The following is a 24,738-nucleotide window of genomic DNA, read 5'->3' on the forward strand; positions in this document are numbered from 1 at the left end:
AGCCGAGCGCGGGGGTTGGATTGTCCTGCCGAGGCCACCGTTGAGGAGGTCCCTCCCCCCACCTCGGAGCCCTTTGACCCCGTTGTTATGTCGGGCTTGAGCCGCCGCCGCTGCTGCATTCCATAGCGCCCGGGAGCTACCCCACCCCCCTCGCCTCGCGCCCTCCCTGCCCGCCGGCCGCGCGCCAGCCCCGCCCCCCGGCTAACGGTCCGCACCCGCGCCGCGCGCTCCCGCCTCCGAACCCCCGCCCGCGTGCCCGTGCCCGTGCCCCGGCCCCCAACACCTCTCCCCCCACCCCGGAGCAGGAGGAAGATGAAGGAGATGAAGCAGCGGAGGAAGAAGGAGCGCACGTGGGCTGAGGCCGCCCGCCTGGTGAGGGGGAGGTCCCCCCAGGAACGGGGGCGGGGAGGCCCCGCGGTTGCAGGGCTGGGGAAGGACCCGGTCCCCATAACTAGAGGGGCCCCTCTGGGTAGGGAGGGTCCCTGCGGGAAGGGTTGTGAGGAGAGAGACCGCTGTGTACAATGGGCAGGGGGCAGAGCGCTCCTTCCCTCGGGGCGAGGTGACCGTCCCCCAGCAAACCCCGCAGGGAAGATGGGGTGTCTCCCAGAGAGGGGCCCGCGCGCGTTGCGGGGCTCCCCGTGCAGCCAGGGGAGTGGTCACTCCATGGGCTGGCGGAGTCACCGGGGGGCTGGGCGCAGGGAAGGACACCTCACCCTGTGAGCAGAAGGGACCTGGCTCAAAGGGAGAGCTGAGAGGCACCTCATGATATTGCTTAGCATGATCTGTATGACTGGAGTGCCTAGGAGTCCCCATCATGGACCAGGACCCCATTGTGCTAGGTGCTCTGCAAACAAAATAAAGAGGTGGTCCCTGCACCAAGGATCCTACAGAGAGGCCAACATCCCCCTCTCACCCCCGCCCCCCAATAACCAGGGAGGGCAGCAGTCGGTGGACATTGCTCTCTCTTTTCTTGTATGGAAGAAGCAACCTCCTCCCTATCTTCAATATGAGATGGGGAAGAGAGGAGGCTGCTTCTAGAGCGCAGTAACACCCCCCCACACATCCACCCCAACATAATCACAGGGTGACTTCCCCTGTGGAAAGGTGGAGAGTCACAACTCCCACCATTATAACTCTTCCTACTCCTTTTTCTGCCTCCATCCCTCAAGAGAAAGAGATAAATTCCTAGCCTCTTTTCTCTGTACATTACTGGGAAGAAGAAAGAGAATGATTTTAGTCCTAACACATGCACACTCTGTACTGCCAGCAGGGTCTTCATTCCAAACTACAGCAGTGCTTCCAGAAACACTACCTCTACACCAGGGGTCGGCAACCTTTCCGAAGTGGTGTGCTGATTCTTCATTTATTCACCCTGATTTAAGGTTTTGCGTGCCAGTAATACATTTTAACGTTTTTAGAAGGTCTCTTTCTATAAGTCTATAATATATAACTAAACGATTGTTGTATGTCAAGTAAATAAGGTTTTTAAAATGTTTAAGAAGCTTCATTTAAAATTAAATTAAAATGCAGAGCCCCCGGACCGGTGGCCAGGACCTGGGCAGTGTGAGTGCCACTGAAAACCAGCTAGTGTGCCGCCTTCGGCACCCGTTTCATAGGTTGCCTACCCCTGCTCTATACTATCATCTTGAGAGACTGTCATATTACATGGGGGAAGGGGCTACTGTCAGATATTTCTCCCTTCCAGATTGCCAGGTTTGTGGGGGCTTCTCTCAGAGAGGGTGAGAAACAGATCCTTTCACATGCTCTCACACATATTACCAAGGGGAGGGAATGGGTCTTTTAGAGAGAGATTCTCCTTTAACCATGGAAAGAGGAGGATTTTCTCTTTGAGAAAGGTGTGAGCTCACACACCATTTATGGTGGTTGGATAAGGCATTTTTCTGGAGAGGCCTTCTGCAGTTTGTAAGCATTACTTTAAGACAGATACTGAGAAACTACGCATCTTCTCAAATGGTATGAACAGATAGTCTGATGAGGCATTGACAAGGTCTGAGGTGACTTCTTCACTGTAGAAAATGGTACTGATTGTTAGACAGCCTTTAATTTTTCTGCTTGGGTCAGTTTTACTTACAGGTCAGCAAAGTCTGAGCAGTATAGTAACCGTTCTTAGTTTTGTCAGGTCCTACTTTTTATTCTCCTTTCCCTTAGATTTATTTAAACCTCTCTGGAAGGGATCTCAGCCTTCTGAGAAATGCCAGGTTTGAGGTCCAGAAAACATTACTGTCAGGAATTTCCTAAGTGACAACAAGCTTCTCCCTGACACCACTAGTCTGAGATAGCTAGGCATTGTAAGGGGTATGGTGTTCAAGCATACACGAAAATATAAATCTCCTTCCTGTCTACCAAAGGGCTTTACTTGCTTAGTTTCTTCATGGTCAACATTTTCATTTGGTCATAAGCATGTTCTTGGTAACAAATCTGGTATGTGTGTGATGAATTTTGTGGCATGTATTTTCATCAGTTTTTTTTTAAATTCCATTCATTCAAGCGGCAGATTTCTAGAATAAATACCTGCTTTGGTTATAAGAACATAACAATGGCCATACTGGGTTAGATCAAAGGTCAGTCTAGCCCAGTATCCTGTCTTCTGACAGTGGCCGATGCCAGGTGCCCCAGAGGGAATGAACAGAACAGGTAATCATCAAGTGATCCATCCCCTGTCACCCATTCTCAGCTTCTGGCAAACAGAGGCTAGGGACACCATTAATTATGTCCATTAATACCATCCTGTTGGAGCCCTGCTGTATTCTGTTGCCCATCACCACATGGGACAAACCTGTCTTTTATAAAAGAACTAAGGCCAGATCTTAATCTGGAATCCAGATGTCAACTGGAAAATCTAAAATGGAAATAAACTTTAAAAAAAGTCTGTACCAAATAAGAAAAGATAAACCCACCAATAAACTGCAGTCAAATTGAAAATTTTAAAAGAGGAGGAAAAGACAGGGGAATATGGGCCAGTTGATCCAAATGAAGATTGAACTCTTAAACTATTGTCTGGACAGTTGGTGCCTTTAATACCCAGCCCCTTAACTCAGTTCATAACACTCTCCATTTCAACTCTGTTGGAGTGGGAGAATAATCACATTGCAAAGGGCACACTCAGCTTTTTGCATGCTTTATTGTGCCGATTGTTGCTGCTATCTACTTTTAATGCTGATTGGAAAAGGCTTGTTTGTTTTGTTTTTTTCCTCCAGGAACCAAAAATTTTTCACAATAAACTTTTAAAAAATAAAATCTGTGAATGCAAGTGACCAGGGGAGGCACAGTGATCCTGCCATCTCCATATGGATAGATAGTTTTTCTTTTCAGCTCTGTTTGAGCCAAAGGCACTTGATCATTGATTTACTGGTACAAGGGCATACTTTGTGTGTAGTATATTGGCATCTATATAAATAATAAATACATGCATTTTGGGGGTTTTTGTTATTTGTTTTGTGTGTCAAGGTTATGTACCAGACCATGTTGACATTTAATGAGAGCTGGACGATTGTCTTGGGTCCATCCGATTTGGGTTAGCATCCATTGGATTCTAATAGTTATTCTAGCTTTTTCTGAATAGGACTTGCTTGAATGCAATAGGAGAGTCCCAGGGCTGACCAACAAAGAGAACATGAGAATGTTCTGACCTAGTATGGCCAATGAGTCCATTTAGCCCTTTATCCTGGCTTCTGATAGTGGCCAATGCCATATGCTTCAGAGGGTATGAACAGAAAATGGCAGTTATTACGTGATCTATCCCCTGTTGTCCAGTCCCAGCCTTTGGCCGTCAGAGTCTTAGGGACACTCAGAGCATGGGATTACATCCATGACCATCTTGGCTAATAGGCATTGATGGATCTTTCCTCCATTAATTTACCTCATTCTTTATAAGTGAGTTCCACAGTTTTGGCCTTCACGACATCCCCTTGCAACGAATTCCACAGGTTGACTGTGTGTAATGTGAAGAAATACTTCACTATATAACCTGTTCAGATTAGAACTTCTGCCTTCTGGTAGTTTGCATTGTCCTTTGCGTGAAGATTATTATTTTTGAGCTCACTTGACTTTGACTTTCGCTCTTCTCCTGCTCTTCAAGCTAAAAGTTGCAGTTGGAAAAAACGTGCCAGGTTCATGCTCCGAAGTGCTTCAGCCCGCAACTCCTGTGTGGGTTCTAGTCTTGTGGGTGGAATACTTGAATGTAGGCACTTAGGCTGCTCTTCTGGCAGGTGACCCTGAGTGTGGGGCAAAGACTAAGATTATATGTGCACTAGAAATGCTACAGCTGTACCACTGTAGTGTAGACACTGCTTATAGCGAAGGAAGGGGTTCTTCCATCGCTGTAGTAAATCCACCTCTCTGAGAGGAGATAGCTACATTGAAGGACCTAGCACTGTCTACACTGGGGTTTAGATCATCTTAACTCCATCTCTTGGGGGTGTGAATTTTTCAACTCCCCCTCCCCCTGAGAAATTTAGCTAGATCGACCTAACTTTCTAGTGTAGACCAGTACTAAGTGTGCTTGCATAATTTTTCTTGTCACCCAACACACTGAACTCTGTGTTAACTCACTGCTTATTAGCTGTCCAAAAAGTAAGTCTGCAGCTCATCTACTTTGGCAACTCATCAGTAGTCATTTAATGACATAGCACCCATGCTAGTTAATCCTCACTGGCATCTGGTCTACCAGTGAACCTTTTCATGGATGTCGTTTGTTACCTTCCTCTTGGTTGGGGCCTCTCCCTGTGTGCATTAAGTGTATGAGGTCTCTAAACCCCAGCTTCATCTTTGTTCTATTTCTGGTTTGTCATTGGCTCAACCTCATACCAGATTATCCTCTTAGGGAGACCAAGCCTTTCCTAGCTGTTCTGGTTTGTGGGGCTCCTTTCAAGCTGATTTTAAATCCATTAAAAATAGATGTTTGTTTAGTACTAGGCTTTACCACACTCCTGTCAAAGTGCTTTTAATTTGACTCTGTAAGTATCTGTTACACTTTTTATTCCATTAGATGCCTTCATGGATGGGAAGGAAAAGAAATTTTGGTGCTTCCTGTGCTGTGGAGTGAATGCTTTGCACATACTTTTTTTGTAAACAGAATTTTGAGATTTAGTGTAGTACATAGAGCCACAAGGGATATTGAACAGGTGTTCTGAGGATTATATTGCTAGTCTAGTAGCAGGGTAATTGGAGGAATAGCGTTAAGGTTCACAGTTAGGGTCTTTGGGAAGGCAGGAAATGGAAATATTACAAACAACGCATTCAGTTTCTGTGGGAAGTATTGTCTTATCCCAGGACATTCCTTCTGTCCAGTGCTCAAAGCAGCATTAATAGGTTCCTAATGGAGCCATGATGTCCTGCCATAATCAGCCAGAGGAGGCGTTGCTTCAGTGCATGCAGGGCCTTTCAGGGTAGGTGAAGGAATGAGAGAGAATCTTGTTGGATGCTTTCTCTTCCAGCTCTGACTCTTTAAAAGTAGTCATACATCTGATACAGTTGGGGACTAGGAACTGTTCTGAGCAGGGCTTTTTATTTCTGATAATAAGTATTCATTCATTCTCCATTGTGGGCTGTGTTTTATTTGTTTGTCATTGAGTTAAGTGTTTTCCAGATGCTTTATGGGCTGTGAAGGTTTTTCTTGATTTGGGAAACATGAATGTTCCATTTCATGCTTTTTACAGTTGACTATTGAGTGATGTGTTCTCCACATCAGATGCCCATTTCATTTGGGTGACAAAGGGTGATAGTGTCTGATGATGGCACTGAAATATTGTACCCCAAAGAAAACTTGATCAGTGCGGGAGACTAGTGGAGCCTCCAAATAAAAATTGTTTATTCCATTTAAACATAGCTGATCATACTGCTTGCAGTTTTGGCCGTCCGATCTCAAAAATATATTAGAATTGGAAAAGGTTCAGAAAAGGGCAACAAAAATGTTTAGGGATATGGAACAGCTTCCATATGAAGAGAGATTAAAAAGTCTGGGACTGTCACCTTAGAGAAGAGACAACTAAGGGGGTGAGGGAGATATGACAGGTCTACAAAGTGATGAATAGTGCGGAGAAAGTGAATAAGGAAGTATTATTTGCCCCTTCACGTAACACAAAACCTAGAGTCACTCAATGAAATTAATAGGCAACAGGTTTAGAACAAACATAAGGAAGTACTTTTTCACACAGCACACATTCAATGTGTGGAACTCATTGCCAGGGAATTTGGGAAGGCGAAAACAAACTGGGTTAAAAAAAGATTTAGATAAATTCATGGGAGATAGGTACATCAATGGCTGTTAGCCAAAAAGGCCGGGGATACAATCCCATGCCCTGGGTGTCCCTAAACCTATAACTGCCCCAAGCTGAGACTGAACGACCAGAGATGGATCACTCAAAAATTGCCTTGTTTTCCCTCTGAAGCTTCTGACACTGGCCACTTTTGGAAGACAGGATACTGGGCTATAGATGGACTATTGGTCTGACCCAGTATGTCCATTCTTATGTTCTTATTTCTTGGGCTTTCATTGCATTTAACCATGGGATTCACAATTCCAAACTTCCAGTCCCCTGGCAGGGTAATGCTATAGTGCTTTGTGTATTATTTTCAGATACTTAAATGTGACATGGTGGATATGATTTGGTTTTCCTTTTCTTGAGAAGTGTAGGTAGACTTTTAATTGCAGTATAACATTGGAGTGTGTCATTCAGTTTGGGCTTTTTCTTTCCTTTTGGAGGCTGGGAAGTAGGGGTGATAGAGATGGTGACCTGCACTCTTTTCTTGCAGACAGTCCTGCTACTCTACCTTTCAAAGGGAAACTTCAGTCATTGGTCCCTGACATGATGCTGCAGTGACTCAGTTCTAGATGTTGTTGCTGACATAAAAAGGCATTCATTTTCTTCGCTCACGACTTGTACTAGTTGAATTGAAAGACAGAATCTCATTGCCAACTTCTATAAAGTACTGTCCCTGCTAAAATCAGAATTGCATGTCATTGTGGCTATTATGTTAGGGGAATTTATTAAATGATTGCCAGCAGAATATCCCAGATGGAATATCTGTTGCCTCTTCTCTAAGGTACGTTAGGCCATATAGTGAAATGTATTTTTACATTGGAGTTGCTATACTGGATCAGACTAGTGGTCCATGTAGGCCAGTATTCTGTCTCTGACAGTGCCCAGTATAAGTTGCTTCAGAGGACGGTGCAAGAAATCCTGCAGAGTAGGCAGTTATGGAGTAACCTGCCCCTAGGGAAAGTTTCCTCTTAAATCTGAATAATTAAAGGTTGGCTTCAGCTCTGAAACACTAGGGTTTACATCTGTTCTGAAGCTTTGTTATTTTTAATATTTACTATTATAATTCTGGTTATTCCGGTTATCCATATAAATGCCCAATTCTTTTTTGAATCCTGCTAAGCTCTTGGCTTCAATGATATTTTGTGGCAGAGCATTCCATAGGCTTATTCAGCATTGTGTAAAGAAATATTTTATTTTGTCACTTTGAATTTGTCATCTTTCAGATTAATTAAATGTCCCTTTGTTCTTGTACTATGAGATAGATGAAGAGAAGCTCCTCATCTACCTTCTCTAGACCATTCATTATTTTATACCTTTTGTCATATCCCCTCTTATTCATCTTCTTTCTGAGACAAACAGTTTCAATCATTTAAATCTCGCCATGGAAAATTTTTTTCCATGCCCCTAATCATTCTTATTACCAGTCTCTGAAACCCCTCTGTTTCTTCTGTATTCTTTTTGAGATGGGATGATGAGAACTGAATACAGTGTTCCAGCTGAGGGTGTACTACTGATTTATGTAATGACATTATCATTATTTGTAACTCCAACACGTTAGATGCTTTACAGATAAGCATGAAGAGAAAGTCTCTGCCCCAAAGAGCAAACAGTCTATATCTACTATGTTAACGTTTATTTCAATGGAAGCCTTAGACTGTTATACATATATTAAAGGTTGTGTGCAGTAAGGGCTTTGTCCGATGTTAACGAAAGTCAGTGGGAAAGCATCCATTAATTTTACTGGTGCGGGATCATTGCCTAATTCCCCAGCTCTCCCTTTCTCCCCATACTTGCACAATTGCACACTTAATTAGACCTGATGAAAAAATAGGGCAAGCCATTTGTAGCCCTAGAAAAAGTGCAGGGATCATGGATATATACCATAGTCTGCTCTTGGGTTAACCTGAATTTTGTAGCAGGTTTTCTTGTGGAGATACTAACTTTTAGCAGACATATTCTTATATTTGAATCCCAACCCAGGAAACAATTCAGCGAATGTGAATAGAAAATGTAGTATGAAGCTTTGGTATTTATATCTTTTCAGGTGCTGGAAAACTACTCTGATGCTCCTATGACCCCCAAACAGATTCTGCAGGTCATAGAAGCTGAGGGACTAAAGGAAATGAGGTTAGTATTGATCTTCTTGTCTATAATAAAGTGTGTGGAGTGTGGGGGAGGGTGGGTAAAAAGAGCAGGATTACTTAGTAGAGTTCTCCCTGCTTTCTCTAATCCACCTTTCTTTTCTCACTCTTTCTCACTCTTTTTCTGTAGCCCAATAATTTGGGGTAAGAATATACTAGCTGTTTTTCTTTATTGCTACTGGAGGATTTCCAGTGTCTTGTAAACACAGAGTGAACGTCTCTGCCTTTCAGTGGAGTTGTAGGACTTTTGTAAAATATTCTGAATGCCAACTATGAGTCTATCTCCAATATAAATGCTTCTCCTTTGTGTGTTTCTTCTACAAATAAATAACTACTACTGGTCTTCCAGTGTTGGGCCTGTGTTTATGTAATGAGTCAAACTCAGTCCTCTGTAGAGCTTCACCTCTAGAGCAGAGACTGCTCCTTTTTCTGGGGTCAAGTAAGAAGCTTCCCTTATATATGCAGTATGCTGCTCTTTCTACATATTCTACCATACCACAGTATTAATGCTGCTGTATTTTTTGTGGCCCTTGATATATATCTTACAACATATATCACGTGAAGAAGAGCCCGCACAGGAATGTAGGAATCTACAGGGATGGATGGAACCCCAGGTGTTGTCTTTAATTTCCTGGAATTTCCATCTGCTTTTGTTGAATCTAGGAGAAAGAAGATACAAAATACATTGTAGATCAAAGGAAGTAGATGTTTGCTAGCCATCGTGCTGCAAACTCCTTACCTTGGTTACAAGAGTTGGGTTACAAGTTTGACTGCACACAGTAAATCAAGCTCTCTTTGGCACTTCAGCATTCATTGACTTACATGTGGGATCTTAACTCTATGCTGTTCTAATTATGCTCTGTTTTTCTTTTGGGTTTTATGAACCGTCTTCCACCATGTTGCCTGTATCACTGTTGAACTGCTGTATAACTATAGAAGGTAAATGAATCCCTTTGGGACTGAAGCAATTCAGAATGTTAACGTGTTTCTCTTCTCACTATCCCTGAAATTAGGAAACAATCATGATGGTTTGAGTAGTGAACAGCTTCATAATTCACAGACAGAGGTATAATGTGTAGGAGTTACCATTGTTCAGGGAGGGACTGTGCCAGCATGCTTTGTTCCCTTGATAGTAGAGCTGTTAGAACACCCACTCAATACTCAGGGTTCCTAACAGCTAGGTTTATAGTGGGAATGGACTTGGGTGTTGGTTTCACAGTATGGTATGTAGAGAGTGGAATAAGGATGGGCTTATAATGAAAAGCTCCATATTCCTTCTAATTTAATCAGATATTCACTCTGCACTGACCTACTTTCTTTGATCAGTCCTTTTACCTAGAGAGGTAGCTGCACAGTTTGAGAGTCTGTGAGCACTAGGCTGTCCTGTACTAATGGCAATAACAGGGTGTCTTTTCACTAGTGCAAATTTTCTTGCTGTCTTCCAAGCTTTGGCTGATAACTTATCAAAATAGGTATCTAAAACCAGGCTTCTCTGCATGTGTGAAGTTAAATCCTTCAGAGCTAAATCATTTTTCTAGAGATTGGTGTTTCCCATCAGGTATATCTGCTTCCTTCACTCAATTGTTAATTTTCTGCTTCGGGAAAAGATGGCTTTCTTACTTTACTTGCTCCTTTCAGTTATACGATATTGTTCATAGACCCAGTATTAAAATACAAACTGTCCACCAAGCCTGTGATCTTGTCTAGCTAAATGGCATTGAACATTTTCAATATTTATGTGGGGCGCTTGCAAAGAAAACCTAAGACCTGAAGGAAGTAGCATGATGATTCAAGGGACATTCTGAACTAATGCCATCCAGATTCTAGGAAACACTCAGTAGTTGGAGTGCTGTCTTCCTGAAGACGTGCAAAATAGTGATCCCCAGTGGTTTATGCAAGAGCAGAGATGTTGGGTCCAGTCTCCTGGCTAAATTGTAGCTCCAGTGAATGTTTGGACCTTTCTTTTGTCTACAATTTCAATTAGGGAAGTTAATCTTTTCCTTTCCTAAAACTTTTCCTGTGGCTGGTAATTTACTTGCAGCGTTTTGCTCAGTGCAGGGGGAGAAATGATGTGTAATTTACAAGAGAGGGAGTTGGGATTTTTCTGTGGTGTATAAAATGACACATGGTAACTTTGGCTATCTCCAAGGCTTGCAAAGAAATGCCAAAAAGCAAACCAGCAGCAGAACAAACGTAATCAAGATTAACCGAGAAGCTGTTCTAAACCCAGTTTTCGAGAAGTTGAGACTCAATAGTTTGAGCTTTTGAGACTGAAACATTGCACTTAGACCAGTTTTCAGTTTCGCTTTTAATAATAGTGAACTCTTACATTGCTTTAATAACATCCCTTGCAGGCTCTAGAAGTAATGTTTTATATATGCATGTGTGATTATGTGGAAAATCTGATGATTTGGTGTGTCACAAAGGTTTCATTAGCATGAGTGTGGGATGGATGATTTACTTACAAATGACAAACAACCACTGAGTTATGTGGGCCATCCCAAAAGAGTGCCATTAAACCCTTTATACTACACTATGCTAGAGGTATTCTCTTTGTACTATGTATATTGAAAGAAAACTATTTCAGAAATATTTGAGTTTGTAAACATTTTATTGATAGGGTTTTTTTTTTGTAGTTCTCCACCTATAAAGTAAGGCTTCCTTAGTACTTTGAGTCCAGCTACAAAGAATTCGGAGAGAGAGAGAGAAAGCGAGAAAAAATCTCAAATGATAAACCTCTAAAAATGACCTAGAATGGCTTGAACATTAGTGTAACATGCTGCTTTCCTATTATCTGAGACTTATCTCGCTATGATGTGCCATTGTGGTAAGCAGCTCAGATAGGAAAGCTATAATAGAGCTCAGACTGGTTGAGATACTGTACCCTAAATCTCATCAACATCCTTCTACTAACTGCCCTTGATTTAAAATAAATAAATAATAATAATGCTGTAGGGTTTTGTGTATTATTTAAAAATTGGCATTTAGATAATCTAAACCTCATCTCCCTTTTTCTCTCTGGTTTCAGTGGCACTTCTCCCCTGGCCTGCCTCAATGCCATGCTACATTCCAATTCAAGGGGAGGTGATGGACTCTTCTACAAATTGCCTGGACGTATCAGCCTTTTCACACTCAAGGTAAATTGTGAACTCCTGTCTTCCATGCTAGGGACGAAGTGCCAGTTCAACTTGTTACATATTGCTGTTATTGTTAATCCATCACTGGTGATCGCTGTATGAGTTTAGCATACTACCCTTGGTAACATCATGCGAAACAGAGTCTCTGGGATCCATAATTCTATATGCGGTGGTCCTTGTGCCTATAAGCTATATGTAATACATTTCTGTTTTTTAACTTTTATAATTCTTAAATTACACAAGCAAGATAAACGCTCTTCTTCCAGTACATGGAATGTCAGTATTTAGTTCATGCAATCATAAAGGATAGAGCATCATCAAAATAATGAAACCTGTTTGTTTCCCTTATACAGTATACGCCCATTCATCCACAATCCTATTACCTGAACCTCTGCATTATCCAAATCTCTTTCTTGTCCCTCATGCTGGGAGACAAGCACTTGTCAACATCCGACACTGTTGTCTTTTTATCTCTAATAAAAAGTGTCTAAATGTTGTCACACAGCTTCTCAGCCCAAGAAAGAATAATTATTCTGAATATTAAAAAAAAAACCTCTCAGTAGTTATGCATGCACAAGTATGAGCAAACTGTTTTATTTTTCTCAAGTGTGTTTGAGTTACGCATCTGAGAAGGGTCCACAGAGCATGTCAGTAACTCAGTTCTACTATTTGAAAAGATGGTGTGCGAGTTAACCTAATTAAAATGAACTGTGCTGACTTCTGTTCTATTGGGACCTTGAATGTATTGAAGTCCCAGGGGATTAAAATATGGAGGCGAAAAAATCAAGTAAAAGCTGCAAAGTCTGCACTGCTGCTGTCTGTGTTGGCAAAATGGTATGAGATCAGAATAAAACCAATGGATCCTGCCAGGAAGTGGTGGGACAGTGGGCTCACAGTTAGGCAAAGGCAAGGGCAGTAATGACGGCAGGAAATAAAACTGCCTGCTAGCACAGAAACGGAAGAGCGGTTATTCCTCCCACTGCTCATATTTGTGTGCTCACACACACTGCTGCTTTGTGGAAGATTGTGGAAGATCACTGGATTTTAGACCTTAATGTACATATGAAATGTTATATCAGTGCATGAGTTTTTCTCTCTTTGCAGGTCAAGGATTATCTCATATAGCCCTCGAGTTCTAACGCCATAATTCTTGCACACACATTGTGCAACGTATCATAGTTGGACTGTTAAAAGATGTGGGGGCACTTATGTGATTATGAATTCTTTAAGTTAATGCTTGAAATTTTTGATGGTTTATAATTGGGGCTGTCAAGCAATTACAAAAATTAATCGTGATTAATCGCGCAATTAAAAAGAACATAAGAATGGCCATACTGGAGCAGACCAAAGGTCCATTTAGTGACCAACAGTGACCAATGCCAGGTGTCCCAGAGGGAGTGAACCGAACAGGTAATATCAAGTGGTCTCTCTCCTGCCATCCATCGCCACCCTCTGACAAACAGGCTAGGGACACCATTCCTTACCCATCCTGGCTAATAGCCATGAATGGACTTAACCTCCATGAATGTATCCAGTTCTCTTTTAAACCCTGTTATAGTCCTAGCCTTCACAACCTCCTCAGGCAAGGAGTTCCACAGGTTGACTGTGCACTGTGTAAAGAAGAACTTCCTTTTATTTGTTTTAAACCTGCTGCCCATTAATTTCATTTGGTGGCCCCTAGTTCTTATGTTATGGGAACAAGTAATAACTTTTCCTTATTCACTTTCTCCACACCACACGTGATTTTATATACCTCTATCATATCCCCCCTTCGGCTCCTCTTTTCCAAGCTGAAAAGTCCTAGCCTCTTTAATCTCTCCTCATATGGGACCAGTTCCAAACCCCTAATCATTTTAGTTACCCTTCTCTGAACCTTTTCTAATGCCAGTATATCTTTTTTGAGATGAGGAGACCACATCTGTACGCAGTATTCAAGATGTGGGTGTACCATGGATTTATATAAGGGCAATAAGATATTCTCCGTCTTATTCACTATCTTTTTTTAATGATTCTTAACATCCTGTTTGCTTTTTTGTCTGCCGCCGCAGACTGCATGGATGTCTTCAGAGAACTATCCACGATCTCTTTCCTGATTAGTTGTAGCTAAATTAGCCCCTATCATATTGTATGTATAGTTGGGGTTATTTTTTCCAATGTGCATTACTTTACATTTATCCACATTAAATTTCATTTGCCATTTTGTTGCCCAATCACTTAGTTTTGTGAGATCTTTTTGAAGTTCTTCACAGTCTGCTTTGGTCTTAACTCGCTTTAGCAGTTTAGTATCATCTGCAAAGTTTGCCACCTCACTGTTTACCCCTTTCTCCAGATCATTTATGAATAAGTTGAATAGGATTAGTCCTAGGACTGACCCTTGGGGAATACCACTAGTTACCCCTCTCCATTCTGAAAATTTACCATTTATTCCTACCCTTTGTTCCGTGTCTTTTAACCAGCTCTCAATCCATGAAAGGATCTTCCCTCTTATCCCATGACAACTTAATTTATGTAAGAGTCTTTAGTGAGGGACCTTGTCAAAGGCTTTCTGGAAATCTAAGTACACTATGTCAACTGGATCCCCCTTGCCCGCAGGTTTGTTGACCCCTTCAAAGAACTCTAATAGATTAGTAAGACACGATTTCCCTTTACAGAAACCATGTTGACTTTTGCCCAACAATGTATGTTCTTCTATGTGTCTGACAATTTTATTCTTTACTATGGTTTCAATAATTTGCCCAATACTGACGTTAGACTTACTGGTCTGTAATTTCTGGGATCACCTTTAGAGCCCTTTTTAAATATTGATGTTACATTAGCTATCTTCTGGTCATTGGGTACAGAATCCAATTTAAAGGACAGGTTACAAACCATAGTTAATAGTTGCGCAATTTCACATTTGAGTTATTTCAGAACTCTTGGGTGAATGCCATCTGGTCCCGGTGACTTGTTACTGTTAAGTTTATCAATTAATTCCAAAACCACCTCTAATGACACTTCAATCTGTGACAATTCCTCAGATTTGTCACTTACAAAAGACGGCTCGGGTTTGGGAATCTCCCTAACATCCTCAGCCGTGAAAACTGAAGCAAAGAATTCATTTCGTTTCTCTGCAAGACTTTATCGTCTTTAAGTGCTCCTTTTGTATGTCGATCGTCCAAGGGCCTTACTTAACAAACATTTTGTTATTACCTTTTGAGTTTTTGGCTAGCTGTTCTTCAAACTCCTTTTTGGTCTTTCTTTCGTTCTTTCTTTCTTTCACCGTTAATTGCACTGTTAATAATAGAAAACCATTTATTTAAATATGTTTGGATGTTTCTACATTTTCAAATATATTGATTTCAATTACTACACAGAATACAAAGTGTGCAATGCTCACTTTATATTTATTTTTTATTACAAATATTTGCATTGTAAAAAACAAAAGAAATAATATATTTCAGTTCACCTAATACAAGTACTGTATTGCAATCTCTTTATAATGAAAGTTGAATTTACAAATGTAGAATTATCTACAAAAAATAACTGCATTCAAAATAAAACAATGTAAAACTTTAGAACCTACAAGTCCACTCAGTCCTACTTCAGCCAATCACTCAGACAAACAAGTTTGGTTACAATTTGCAGGAGATAATGCTGCCCACTCTTGTTTACAATGTCACTTGAAAGTGAGAACAGGTGTTCGCATGGCACTGTTGTAGCCAGCATCGCAAAATATTTACATGCCAGCTGCGCTAAAGATTCATGCTTCAACCACCATTTCAGAAGACATGCGTCCATGCTAATGATGGGTTCTGCTCAATAATGATCCATAGCAGAGTGGACCAATGCATATTCATTTTCATCATCTGGGTCAGATGCCACCAGCAGAAGGTTGATTTTCTTTTTTGGTGGTTCAGGTTCTGTAGTTTCCACATCAGAGCGGTGCTCTTTTAAGACTTCTGAAAGCATACTCCACACCTCGTCCCTTTCAGATTTTGGAAGGTACTTCAGAGTCTTAAACGTTGGTTTGAGTGCTGTATCTATCTTTAGAAATCTCACATTGGTACCTTCTTTGCGTTTTGTCAAATCTGCAGTGAAAGTGTTCTTAAAACAAACGTGCTGGGTCATCATCAGAGAATGCTATAACATGAAATATATACCAAAATATGGGTAAAACAGAACAGGAGACATACAGTTGTACCCCAAGGAGTTCAATCACAAATTTAATTAATGCATTTTTTTTAACGAGCATCATCGGCATGGAAGCATATCCTCTGGAATGGTGGCCAAAGCATGAAGGGGCATATGAATGTTTAACATATTGGCACGTAAATACCTTGCAACGCCGGCTACAAAAGTGCCATGCGAACACCTGTTCTCGCTTTCAGGTGACATTGTAAATAAGAAAAAGTCAGCAGTATCGCCCATAAATGTAAAGAAACTTGTTTTTCTTAGCAATTGGTTGAACAAGAAATAGGACTGAGTGGACTTGTAGGCGCTAAAGTTTTACATTGTTTTGTTTTTGAGTTCAGTTATGTAACAAAAATAATCTACATTTATAAGTTACACTTTGATGATAGAGATTGCACTACAGTACTTGTATTAGGTGAATTGAAATATACTATTTCTTTTGTTTTTTACAGTGCAAATATTAGTACTCAAAAATAATAATATAAAGTGAGCACTGTACACTTTGTATTCTGTGTTGTAATAAAAATAAATATATTTGAAAATGTAGAAAAATATCCAAAAATATTTAATACATCTCAATTGGTGTTCTATTGTTTAACAGTGCAATTAATCATGATTAATTTTTTTTAGTTAATCGCTTGAGTTAACTGCAGTTAATCAACAGCCCTCCTTATAATTATCGTGAACATAGTCAGGCTTAGTGATTGGATTAATAAAAACATGTTCCTATGACCCAGTGTTGTAATTAGGTTATGTTATGTTCAAGAGTTTCTTCCTGAGGAAGTGTAACTGTAGCCATGGTTATGTATGTTCCTGTCAGGCTAACTCATAAAGCTTCAAAGGGAAGGACTCTAATCACGTATGTTCTGCTTTGCCCTTCTAGAAGGATGCTTTGCAGTGGTCTCGGAACCTATCTGTGGCAGAGGGAGAGGAGCTGGATGATGCAATAGATGCAGAAAGCTGTGGGTCCAATGAAGCTAGCACTGTGAGTGGTGATAATGATGGTAAGTGTCAAATAATATTAATATTAGACCAGGCTTCTCAAACTTCATTGCACCGCGACCCCCTTCTGACAACAAAAAACACTACATGACTTCAGGATGTGGGAGCAAAGCCTGAGTCCTGGTGTCCTGGCAGGGGCAGGGGCAAAGCCTAAGCCTGAGCCCCACCAGCCCAGGCAGGGAGCCAAAGCCCAAGGGATTCAGCCCCAGGCGGTGGGGCTTGGGCTTCTCCTTCAACCCAGGGCGGTGGAGCTTGGGCTTCAGCCCCAGGTCCCAGCAAGTCTAATGCCAGCCCTGGCGATCCCATTAAAACAGGCTCGCGACCCACTTTGGGGTCCCAACCCACAGTTTGAGAACAGCTGTATTAAACTATAAGCATCTTCTTCAGGGTCTGATCATGTGCTCTTTTCTTCCAGTGTCTCTTGATGAAACCTCTTCTAACGCCTCCTGTTCCACTGAATCTCAGAGTAAGAGTCTCTCCACTTCCAGAGAGAGCTGCAGATCCACCTCACAGGTAGGGGTGAGTGTGGGGTTAATGGCAAGGGGCAAAGCCAGGATTGTTTATTCTTGAGGAGAGATCTCAGTGCCACATGAAGGCTGGGTGGTAGGGAGAGGGATTAGAGACATATCAAGGTCGTCTTCCCAAGCAGGGGCAGAATTACAGAGCCACCTCATGGAGTTGGAATGAGTCTGAGCAAAAGCTGCAGCAAAAGCAGATCTGTTCTATAAGGACTTGATTCCATGGTGGGTGGGTGGGCATATGGAGGTGGTGCAGGGTTCCCAGCTGTTAAAGATAAGTTTAATACGTGAGTACACTTGAATACTTGGCTGGTTGTTCATTTGTGGTCAGGTGGAGCTATGTGTCTGAACTCAGCTAGGAAGAGGTGCAGTTTGGAGGGTAACCTACATGTACTTTAGCACCCTAAATAGTTTGTATCTTGTTTTTCTCTGGAACACAGACAAGCAAACAAAAGAAAAAGACTGGTGTGATGTTGCCCCGAGTTGTCCTGACTCCACTGAAAGTAAATGGGGCACATATGGAGTCAGCCTCAGGTGAGCATTTGTTGCACCTTGACTCTTTTCAGCCAGTTGCACGGCATGGCCCTTCAGCACTGGTTCTATACAGTTGTCCACATTAGCTCTTCCTAGGCCAGGACAGGAGAATGATTTATTTAGTGGTCACTAAACATACAAGTGATTCTAATTAATTTGTGCAATGTTACCTTATTGGATAAAAATTGTATTTAATAGAGTATCATCAGTCACCCAATCAGAACTATCAGTGATGGAGCAATGACCTAATTTTGTTTATCTAAAAATGGGTCTGTTGTAAGCAGATCGTTGTCATGTGCTAAAACTTCTCCCCTAGTGGAGCTTCTGCTACTCATCCATGAATCTGTGACAAATGGCTTTGCCTTTAGGTTTCACAGGGAGGCATGCTGATGGAGAGAGCAGCAGCACTTCCAGCAGCAGCAGCTCTTCTTTAGCCCTGTTGAATGCCACCATGCGCAGTAGGACAGAAATCACCAGGGATCCTCCACAGCTGCTGAGAGGTATCCGGAAGCCAGCAGCTGGTATGTGCTTCTGAATAAAGTTGTAAGAACTGGCCATAAAAACTGAAGCAAATATCAGGTGTGTCCAAGTCTGTCCCCTTCTTATGGAAGAATTCCAAGACTTTTATCCTTCTCAGTGTCTCTGCCAATGTTAAGGTTCCTCAATATCAAACAACTGTCTCCTCACCCTCAGTGAGGAGGCAGGTACCTCCTAGATGCTATTTGCCTAATCTGAAATGTAGCATCTGGGGCCTTGGTGGTGTGTATGTGAGAGCATGCATACACAATGTAGAGTGTTAGAGATGTACTTTCCAAGTCTTTGGGAACAAATGTTTTGTATAAAAAACATTGTGATTGAAGCTTAGTTTTTATCATCAGTCATCTTGTGTATGTTCCACTATGCTGCATGTTTTTATCCATGTAATAATTCGTAAGACACATTGGATTCAGTGACGTGATGCATCCAGAAATAGTGCAAATCTCTCACCTCTATAAATGATCTAGCCAGGTGAACTGGAGAGTGAGTCTTTTGGAAACTCATTAGTTCCATCTTTTGACTCTATCACAAAGATACAGGAGTAGAGAAGCATTGGCTTTTTAATGCCATTGGCCCCATGAGCACAGAAGATGTAGCGTGGGGTCACTAGCCTATTATATATTAGTTCAAAAGTGGTCTGACTGCAGGAACCTTGGAAAGGATGGTTTTGAAACATACAAGAGGATTGTGTTTGTATGCTGCGATTCAGATATTCAGGGAACTGGTCTCTGAGGCCAGCTCATTTATGTTGTTTGAAATCAAGTTATCTAAGAAAGGCACTCTTATGTCAAAACACTAGCCATCTCCTTTTCTCTTAAATATGCTACCTAGTTATGTAGTAAAATATGAATTATTTGTTTAAAGGTGTTTGATAGATCCTTCCTTTGTAGTGGAGTGCCACCGCCTGTTTTCTTGTAATTTGCTCATTTGCAGCAGCACATTCGTTTATGAAATGTTGTCAGAAATAGTTATGATTTTATTTTTTTATTTGGTTTTCTGAAAACTACAGGGCAAATGAAGCGAAACAGAGGTGAGGATATAGATTTTGAGACACCTGGTTCCATTCTCGTCAACACAAATCTCCGAGCACTGATAAACTCCAGAACCTTCAATATACTCCCCCCACACTTCCAACAGCAGCTCCTCTTCCTCCTGCCAGAAGTTGACAGACAGGTACAGGCACACAGCAATCACTGTGCATCTCGTTGCTTGTTATGTTGTATCATCCCTGTTCCCAAAGAGCTGCTGTATGTGCTTTCCAACTATTATACTTTTGTCCTCCATAGATGGGGGCAGATGGGCTGATGCGTCTCAGTGGCAGTGCTCTCAATAACGAGTTCTTCACCCATGCTGCTCAGAGCTGGAGAGAGCGACTGGCTGATGGTGGGTAGATTTGCTGTTTTGAATGATTGGGAGAAGCCTGCTGTGTACCTTATTTGGTAGAAGAAAAATAAACTGTGGAGTTTGATTCTGTACCAACTTTGGAGTCTGTTTGGCTACATTCCCCCCTTTTAAGATTTACCTTACACTTCTCTTGGGTGCCCAGAGGCCTTAAAAACAAAATGCCGGCTAGATTTGTGGGTCTGTCTCATACTGCCTCTGTTGAGCAGAATACAACTCTCGGACCTGTTCAAGTGTGTGCGCTCAGGTTGCCCTTTAGTGGCTGCAGTGCACAGAGCTGTAACCCCGAGGGCAGGAAAGGAAGAAGGAGGACAGATAGGGCAGGGAATCTACCTCGAATGTAACTTTTCTCAGGTCCTAGTTACCATTAACTTGTTTTTTAAATGTTGTTTTGGGGGCTTTTGGTTATGGCACTTTAAAGATGTATTTTTTTATTATTACATTAACTACTCAACCTTATTGTATTAAGCTGGGCTTCAGTTTTTCTAAATTGAAAGAAAAATAAACAATAAAGAAACTTGGTTCTTTTTTCTCACATTTTCTCTCAGGTATTAATGTATAAACTGAACACTGACCACCTTATTGTGTGGCACATACAAATTGCTTATTAATCCAGGGGTTCTTGGGCTTTTCCAGATAATGGGCTCATGTTACAACAGAAAAAAATGTTGGGTCCCTTTTCCCTATCTAGTCATAAAGAAAGGGTGGGTAATCAGGACCTCCCTGGGCTGTTTGTGAATCAGTTGAGAATCCATGCTCTAATCTATGCATCTTTAGTATGTTCATCTCTGGGGTATATGAGAACTTAATCGTTTCTCCCTTCTTCACTCCCCGCAATCTTCCCATCACAAACCATTACAGTAAATGTCCCGTAGGAGGGGAGGATGCATATCCATTGGTGGTAATATCCCAGTCCAACTACCTATGTACTCTATGGCAAATTGGACACCAATTTTGTAGTAAGCTCCCTGGTTTCTCTGATATGGATGTAAATTGTGTGGCAGCTTCTGGTAAATTTCAAAATGGAAACTTATTGAGTTAAGTATAAACATGAATAATACATGCAATACAGTATCCCTGCTGCTGTTTTTTATAGTTAATGTAATTAACATTGCTTGTACATTTTCAATGTCAGAATTCATCTCTAATGTGATGAGCGCAAGAATTTCACACCGCTCAAAGCTATTGTTTCAGGCTCTCTGAATTCTCAGGGAGAGAGACATCCCTTCATTGGTTACACTCATTTTACATTTTGAAGGTTTTCTGTACAACTCTGAGGGCTAGAAACCTTTTTTTAAAGGAATGAAAGATTTAGAATTTCTTGCACAAGTACAAGGAAGGATTCTGTGGCTGAGTCTACACTGCACTTCAAGGGACTACAGGGTTGTGAATAACAGTGAGCACCAAAGTGCTGCATTGTATTTCCCCCGTGTGGACAGTGAGGGCATGAACTAAATGGTTCCTAGTTCACATTAATGTTGTCTTCTTAAACAGAACTGCATTCATGCAACTAGGAAACTTTTAGTTCATGCCATCACTGTCCACAGAGGGGAGTTACGGCATAGCACATTGATGCACACTGCTATTCACATCCCTGTTGTCTGAATGGGGTAGTGTACACAGGCCCCTGAATCATCAAGTTTTCTTTTGATTTTTAATGTTACTTAATATGGTCAGATGAGGGTCATTTCTTTCAATATAGTTAATCTCTAGGGGTGAAATCCTGGCTCCACGGGAGTCAGTGGAAATTTTGCCATTGACTTGAGGCCAGAGTTTCACCATAGGGGTGGGGACACTTGCTGTCAGTTGCATAAGTGTTTGGTCACAGCTGAGTATCACTCTGGAGAGGACAGAGGGGCCTGATTTTTTCCCCCTTAAATAGGTGATTTGGTGCTTTGACCACTAGCAGTATTTAACATGCCAGAATATCCCATCAGGATATCTAGAATTTCAAAGGATAGAAAATGTACTCTCTAACAAGCACAGAATGTGTACTATGCATGCTCTGAGTGCTGTGGAACTGGTGAGCTGGCTTTGGATAGTAATGAAACTTGCATTTGCTTGTTTCTCTGCAGGTGAATTCACTCATGAGATGCAGGTTAGAATACGACAGGAAATGGAGAAAGAGAAGAAGGTGGAACAGTGGAAAGAGAAGTTCTTTGAAGACTACTATGGACAAAAGTAAGGAATGTTACCTCATTGGTCTTGTTTTATTCAAGTCAGGTGGATAGGGAACTTCCCTTTGGTAGCTAGCTGCTCTCTGAGAAGAAGCAACTCCATTATTAGCAGCAACTCTTTTTGGAGATTATCACTGCAATGGAATACCTAAAATTGAATTCTTTTTGTTTCCAAGACTAGTAATATTAGAATTATAGGACAGGAAGGGACCTCGAGTGGTCGTCTAGTCCAGTCCCCTGCACTCATGGCAGGACTAAGTATTATCTAGACCAGGGATTGGCAACCTTTGGCATGCGGCTTGCCAGGGTAAGCACCCTGGTGGGCCGGGCCTGTTTGTTACCTGCCGCGTCCACAGGTTCGGCCAATTGTGGCTCCCACTGGCCATGATTTGCTGCTCCAGGCCAATGGGGGCGGTGGGAAGCGGCGCCCAGCACATCCCTGGTCCCACACTGCTTCCCGCAGCCCCCATTGGCCTGGAGCAGTGAACCTGCAGACGCGGCAGGTAAACAAACTGGCCTGGCCCACCAGGGTGCTTACTCTGGCGTGCCGTGTGCCAAAGGTTGCCGATCCCTGATCTAGACCATCCCTGACAGGTGCTTGTCTAACCCGCTCTTAAAAATCTCCAATGATGGAGATTCCACAACCTTCCTGTGCAATTTATTCCAGTTCTTAACTTCCTAACTGTCAGAGTGGTTTTTCCTAATGTCCAACCTAACTCGCCTTTGCTGCAGTTTAAGCCCATTGCTTTTTGTCCTATCCTCAGAGGTTAAGAAGAACAATTTTTCTCCCTCTTCCTTGTAACAACCTGTATTTATGTACTTGTAAACTGTTATCATGTTCCCTCTCAGTCTTCTCTTTTCCAGACTAAGCAAACCCAATTTTTTCAATCTTCCCTCATAGGTCATGTTTTCTAGACCTTTAATTATTTTTGTTGCTCTTTTCTGGACTTTCTCCGGTTTGTCCACATCTTTCCTGAAATGTGGCACTCAGAACTAGACACAGTACTCCAGATGAGGCCTAATCAGCACAGAGTAGAGCGGAAGAATTGCGTCTCATGTCTTGCTTACAACACTCCTGCTAATACATCCCAGAATGATGTTTGCTTTTTTTGGAACAGTGTTACACAGACGACTCATATTTAGCTTGTGATCCACTATGACCCCCAGATCCCTTTCTGCAGGACTCCTTCTTAGGCAGTCATTTCCCATTCTGTATGTGTGCAACTGATTGTTCCTTCCTAAGTGGAGGACTTTGCTTTTGTCCTTATTGAATTTTATCCTGTTTACTTCAGACCATTTCTCCAGTTTGTCTAGATCATTTTGAATTATAATCCTATCCTCCAAAGCACTTGCAACCCCTCCCAGTTTGGTATTGTCTGCAAACTTTGTAAGTGTACTCTCTATGCCAGATTAGTTTTAGATTGTATTCTATTGTAATCTATTACAGATTAGTTTTAGATTGTAAATCCTGATATCATTTAATCATTTTCCTTATTTCCTGTGACAGTTACCAGCAGTAATGAATACATAAGATATTTCTTGGTAGATTGATTGAGTGAGATGAGTGTCTGCTTTGTAATCTGTAAAGCACCATGTACTGCCCTGGTAGTACGTACTGTAAATAATAAACAATTTACATCCCTCCCAGGAGATGAAATCAGACCCAACAAGCTTGCTCTGGCCTTTAAATAATTCTGTGGTTGCTTTGCAGGTTGGGTTTGACTAGAGAAGAATCACAACAGCAGAATTCAGTGCAAGAAGATGCTGAGAACAGGACTGGGTTGTCTGTTCAGGGAGAAGCAGCAAAGCCACAGCATGGTCCTTCCACACGTCAGCGAGATGGACACTTCAAGAAACGCTCTCGGCCAGATCTGCGATGCAGAGCAAGGAGGAGCCTGTATAAAATACGCGAGCCCGACCAGACTGAGACCCCCAAAGAGACTGCGTCTGTGGGGCCAGATTCCTCCTTCCATAAAGAGACTAAAGCTGAGGTGGATTTGGGAGGAGAAGATCTGAGAGGCTCTTCATCTGCATCATTGAAGCCAGAGAGTTCAGAATTGCTGTTTTCTCCAGAGGCTTCCAGACTGCACAGTAAAATGGAAGATCTGTCATTTGCAGCTACATCTGTAAACAGAATTCCCAGTTTGCCCCAAGAAAACTTAGATCGGGAGTCAAAGGACCAGAAAAGGAAATGCTTTGAGGAGGCTGCCTCTACCTCCTTCCCCGAAAAGAAGCCCCGGCTTGAAGATCGTCAGTCCTTTCGTAACACAATTGAAAGTGTTCACTCAGAAAAGCCACAGCCTACTAAAGAGGAACCAAAAGTCCCACCCATCCGGGTAGGAGAGACACTTATATCTAATTATTACATTAGGGACTTTGTGCCCTGTAGCGCCAAAGTAATATGAAAATGTCATGCCCTCTTGTTCAAAGAGGAGAATGGAAGTGTCTCTCACTGATAGTACTGGCTAAGCTCTAATTACTGCACTGTGTTGTCTTGTTTAGACAGCCAGAGAGTAGAATGGAAAATTATTCCAAGGTCTCCTGTACAAGAATGCAGAGTAGCCTCTTTTATTATACAGCTCATTTGTAGTTTTGTGAGTGCAATGGCATGATCTAATGCAGTCAAGATTTTCAAACCACCTCATTGTAACCTTGTAGACTCCCCACCTTCCTCCATGTGGGATGGAATCCTCCTGTCTACCGCTTATACTCCCCTGTAGGTGGAATTGCAGCTCTGCCCTTTTTGGCAGCAGGAGGCCATCCTACTCGTTTCAGTGAGAATGGATCACGCTTGACAGAAATCAAAACTCTGTCTTCTCCAGAGTCCAGATTCAGCT

General features: G+C 41.9%; 1 protein-coding gene across 3 annotated transcripts in view; it reads left to right on the forward strand.

The window, feature by feature from the left end:
* The window catches only part of ASXL1 (ASXL transcriptional regulator 1), a 29,094-nt gene continuing 4,356 nt past the window's right edge, over positions 1-24,738 (forward strand). The window contains exons 1-12 of one of the 3 annotated variants that reach the window (XM_039499059.1): positions 1-372; positions 8,329-8,411; positions 9,362-9,364; positions 11,454-11,562; positions 16,616-16,736; positions 17,150-17,247; positions 17,693-17,786; positions 18,155-18,307; positions 19,333-19,496; positions 19,610-19,706; positions 21,800-21,905; positions 23,613-24,237. In XM_039499059.1, the coding sequence (XP_039354993.1) occupies positions 313-372; positions 8,329-8,411; positions 9,362-9,364; positions 11,454-11,562; positions 16,616-16,736; positions 17,150-17,247; positions 17,693-17,786; positions 18,155-18,307; positions 19,333-19,496; positions 19,610-19,706; positions 21,800-21,905; positions 23,613-24,237 (1,713 nt within the window). In that variant the 5' untranslated portion in view covers positions 1-312. Of the gene's footprint in view, positions 373-8,328; positions 8,412-9,361; positions 9,365-10,900; positions 10,970-11,453; positions 11,563-16,615; positions 16,737-17,149; positions 17,248-17,692; positions 17,787-18,154; positions 18,308-19,332; positions 19,497-19,609; positions 19,707-21,799; positions 21,906-23,612; positions 24,238-24,738 lie in introns of those variants that run through there. The other 2 variants (XM_039499060.1, XM_039499061.1) reach the window with 2 other exon arrangements.

This window comes from Mauremys reevesii, linkage group 13, assembly GCF_016161935.1.
Source record: "Mauremys reevesii isolate NIE-2019 linkage group 13, ASM1616193v1, whole genome shotgun sequence".
Classification (NCBI taxonomy): domain Eukaryota; kingdom Metazoa; phylum Chordata; order Testudines; family Geoemydidae; genus Mauremys; species Mauremys reevesii.